The sequence below is a fragment of the Cynara cardunculus genome (assembly GCF_001531365.2).
Source record: "Cynara cardunculus var. scolymus isolate 2C chromosome LG 2, CcrdV1, whole genome shotgun sequence".
NCBI classification, from domain to species: Eukaryota; Viridiplantae; Streptophyta; class Magnoliopsida; order Asterales; family Asteraceae; genus Cynara; species Cynara cardunculus.
The window spans coordinates 60,427,973-60,432,721 of NC_037529.1; the positions used below are offsets into that span (position 1 = coordinate 60,427,973).

Sequence of the window (4,749 nt, forward strand, 5' to 3'; positions counted from 1 at the left end):
CACCCAGTGTTCAGGTACCCACACCTCCTTCCGAAGATACTCGACCTCCCATTGTTCAGGTATATCATAGGCGTCAAGAACGACCAGATTCTCCACCAGTGTCATCTTCGTCTGCAGATCCATCAGTACCTGTTCAATCAGACTCCGATCATGACATTCCTATTGCGCTTCGTAAAGGTAARCGTACCTGCACTTATCCCATTGCGTCTGTTGTTTCCAATGATAAACTCTCTAGATCCTCCCGCTCTTTGGTCTCTACTCTAGATTCTGTACGTGTTCCAACCACAGTTGGTGAGGCTTTGGCCCATCCTGGATGGCGGGATGCTATGCTTGATGAACTCAATGCTCTTGAGCACAATGTCACTTGGGATTTGGTAGAGTTACCTGTTGGCAATCGGGCAATTGGTTGTAAGTGGGTATTTACTGTGAAAGTTAATCCTGATGGCTCGGTGGCTCGGCTAAAAGCCCGCCTGGTCGCAAAGGGGTATGCTCAGACTTATGGCATTGATTATTCTGAAACCTTCTCTCCGGTTGCAAAGCTATCCTCTATCCGGCTTTTTATCTCCCTTGCTGCTACTTATGGTTGGCCTCTTCACCAGTTGGATGTGAAAAATGCATTCTTACATGGTGATTTACTGGAGGAAGTTTACATGGAGCAACCTCCGGGTTTTGTTGCTCAAGGGGAGTGTGGTAAGGTCTGTAAACTACGAAAGTCTATACGGCTTAAAGCAGTCTCYTCGTGCCTGGTTTGGTCGATTTAGTTCGGTAGTGACTAAGTTCGGCCTACGACGGAGTTCGTGTGATCACTCAGTGTTCTTCGCTTCATCTGACTCTGGATGCATTCTATTAGTGGTCTACGTTGATGACATTGTGATTATTGGCAGTGACAGTAATGGAATTCAGCGATTAAAGGATTTTCTTGCATCTCAATTCCAGACCAAGGATCTTGGTCCTTTAARATACTTCTTGGGAATCGAGGTATCCAGAACTCACAAAGGAATTTGTTTATCACAGCGTAAATATTGTCTAGACATCTTGAATGATTCTAGTATGATTGACGCAAAACCTTATGAAGCTCCTATGATCCCAAACGTGAAACTAAAAGCTGATGATGGGGATCCTCTTGAAAACCCAGAAAAGTATAGAAGAGTTGTGGGAAGGCTGAACTATCTGACGATCACACGCCCTGATATTGCTTTTCCGGTAAGTGTAGTAAGCCAATTTAWGTYATCTCMAAGAACCGCACATTGGGACGCCGTCTGTCATATTCTGAAATATCTGAAGGGAGGTCTGGGTTATGGTATCAAATACCAAAACCATGCTCATCACGACATAGAAGGATTTACGGATGCCGATTATGATGGAGACCCTACAAGCAGACGATCAACAACAGGCTACTRCGTCTTCGTGGGAGGAAATCTGGTGTCATGGAGAAGCAAGAAACAAAGTGTTGTATCGAGGTCGAGTGCAGAATCTGAATACCGTGCAATGGCTCAAACCACCTGTGAATTGATATGGCTACGTAACCTTCTGGGTGAGATTGGATTCAGTCAGTCGAAACCAATGCATTTATGGTGTGACAATGAGGCAGCAATTCATATTGCAAACAATCCAGTGTTTCATGAGAGGAAGAAACATATTGAAGTAGATTGTCACTTCATTCGGGAAAAGCTAGAGGATGGTTCTATCTCAACTCCTCATATTCGAACCAGGGATCAATTAGCCGATGTCTTCACGAAAGCACTACCCGGGAGTCGAATCACTTATATTTGTAGCAAGCTGGGCATGATCAATATCTATGCTCCAGCTTGAGGGGGAGTGTTAGAATATATTGTAAATATTATGTCTGTTTAGGGTTTCTGATGGGCCGTACGGGCCTTTGCTTATTTGGGTTTGGGTTTCTTATTTGTGTCTATATATATACACGCCTCTCCTTTGTAATTAATTATTCAGTAAATAAGAATACTTCTTCTCTCTGTCCCTCTGATCACAGTATATATAAAGGTTTTTATCCCTTTATTATGGAATTATTAGAATTGAAATAATTTTCTCAATTTATTCTTCATATATAAACTCTTTTTTCTTTATAATTACACTGTTGCATGTGTGTGGGTGCATGGGTAAGTTAATGTAGACACCCTTGTGAATTATTCTTAATGTTTTACATACTTGAGCTACTCCTCTTAAATGTTTGGACTTGATCAACTTTTCTTGTGATGCAGACCAATAAACTGTCAAAGAACAACCTCATTGGGTACTGTGAGATTGATATTTTCGAATTTCTCAGTCAAGTGAGTTTTTCCAGATTTATATAGTTAGAATATTAGTTGAAATATTTTATGCACCTCTATCTTTATACAATATGTATATTTTTCTCAATATATATGAATGGGATACTGGAGTTCTTCCTGGATGTTTGTCATTTTGGTTTTCCCGCGGCAATAATACAATTAATTGTGCTTCTTGATGGTCATGAAATTTCGTCTAATTGCTTTTACAAGTTCAACAGCTAAACCCAAGTCCCCAACCTCTCGCAACAAAACTCAAGAAAACAAAGCACTGCTAAAGATTGATATGCATAATAGTTCACATCATTAATTTCTGCGAAGCAGTTGATATTTGGTCACTATGTATTTCCTTCATAAGAAATTCTACAGAAACACAGACATTAACAAGGTTGTTAAGAATCTAATGGGAAACAATGGAAATCCGTCCATGACTGTTTTATCTTTTAATTAGGAGAGTTTGGTAGTAATTTGAATTGCTTCATTTCCCTCAAATAAAGGTCAGCTAGTTAGTGGTGTCTCGCTATAAATAGTGGGTGTTTTTTGTTTCCTTAATTCATGCGATTAATAAGAGAAGACTTATTCTCTTCTATTCATAATTATATATATAGTATCAGAGCATTTCTGATTCATTATTTAGTTTTCTGAAAGTCACCAAATAAACTAATGGCGAAATATGGCCGCACATCCTTAGTCAGTGAATCAGAAAGTGCCACCTCTGATTCAACCAAACAACATACAATGTCGAATACCACTCTATCAGAAAGCGGGATCACTCCGATCACCGGTCACATTCTTCGTGATAATTTTCATAAGCGGAAAAGGAAAGGAAGAGTATTTGACAGGAGCAACCTCACCACCGAAGGAGGATATTCTAGACTATCTCACATGAAAGACGGAGAATAACATGGTAATGTCTTGGCTTTTGAATTCAATGACTAATGAAACAGGCAAGAACTTTATGTATTACCAGACAACCAAGGAGATATAGGAAGCAGCTCGAGATACATACTCCAATAAAGATAACGCCTCTGCAATCTTTGAAATAAAAGGAGTATTGTACAAAGTTACGCTAGCAAGAAAGAACCTTAATGGAATTATTGGAATACTTCAACTTGTTGACTCGTCTCTGGTAACAGTTGGATGTCTTGGAAGATATTTAATGGAGCTGTCCCACCGATATGAAGAAATACAAATAGATCCAAGAAAAGGAGCAAGTTTACGAATTCTTGCTTGGTTTAAATCAACACCTTGATGAGGTCAGAGGAAAGATATTGAGTTGTAAGCCCTTACCAAGCGTACGAGAAGCCTTGAAAGTTCGTAGAGAAGAAACACGAAGAAAAGTGATGTTGGGATCAACAACCATTGAACCAAACACAGAAAGCTTGGCGTTGGCGGCCAGAAGACAAAACACTAGCACGTATCAGGCTAACCAACAAGGAAATTATGGCCCAAAACAACCACAAGGGAACTTCCGCAACAATGAAACCAACAATTGGCAACAATCAGGTAACCGTCATTGGTGTGACCACTGCAAGATCCCAGGTCACACAAAGGAGATATGTTGGAAACTACATGGAAAGCCCCAAACAAGACAATCATCCCGGTCGTCATGTCATGTGGCAGAAGCAGAAAAAGATCCATTTAATCAAGAACAGCTAGAAATGTTGCAAATGATGTTGCAGTCAACCATTCAACCAACAATGGGGGGAAACGTCACAGCCGCTATGGCTCAAGGTGATCACTCGCCCACTACCCTTAATGCGAAATTAAATATAGGTGAATGGATTGTCGATTGCGGAGCTACAGATCATATGACTGGGAATATTAATGTCTTCATTGAACTTCAACTGAAACCACAGCTCATACTGCTGAAGGGATATTGTCAAATGTGAGGGGTATAGGTTCTGTCATTATCCCAAAAGAGATAACTCTCAACTCAGTTCTCTACGATCCTAATTTTACCTATAACTTAGTATCAAGGTCGGTCCAATGGTTTTGGATGCCCTGGGCGGAGAGTAAAAAAAGGCCCCTCTCTCCCTTTGCTATACTTTCATTATTTGGATTTGATTATTCATTGTGGTGCTTAGATGAAGTTATTACCAGCCATTACAAACTATTTCCACCTAATCTTGATATTGGAACATAGTTCTTTGATATTGGGGGTGTTAATAGTACTCTATACATTTTGTAGTTAATATTCAACATATATTTGAAGCAAATTACACATCCATTTTACACATAGCAAAACAAAACAGGCTCCATGAAGCCATAACATCCTAGTGGTTTACTCATCACGGGACCATGGTTCTTGGGTCTCATACTTGATCTCCACCTACAAAATCCAAATTACACCTTTGTATTCTCTCGTTCAGATTTTATTCAAAGCAAATGTTATATCTAATGGAGAACCCATTTAGAAAATTGATTCCTATTGCAAAGAGCCTCAAGTTAGATGTTTCAT

General features: G+C 39.7%; 1 protein-coding gene across 1 annotated transcript in view; it reads left to right on the forward strand.

The window, feature by feature from the left end:
- LOC112506482 (phosphatidylserine decarboxylase proenzyme 2-like) overlaps window positions 1-4,749 on the forward strand; it is a 43,059-nt gene that overhangs the window by 7,318 nt on the left and 30,992 nt on the right. Inside the window, exon 5 of the mRNA XM_025110565.1 lies at window positions 2,223-2,291. Coding sequence (XP_024966333.1) covers window positions 2,223-2,291 — 69 coding nt within the window. The remainder of the gene's footprint in view (window positions 1-2,222; window positions 2,292-4,749) is intronic.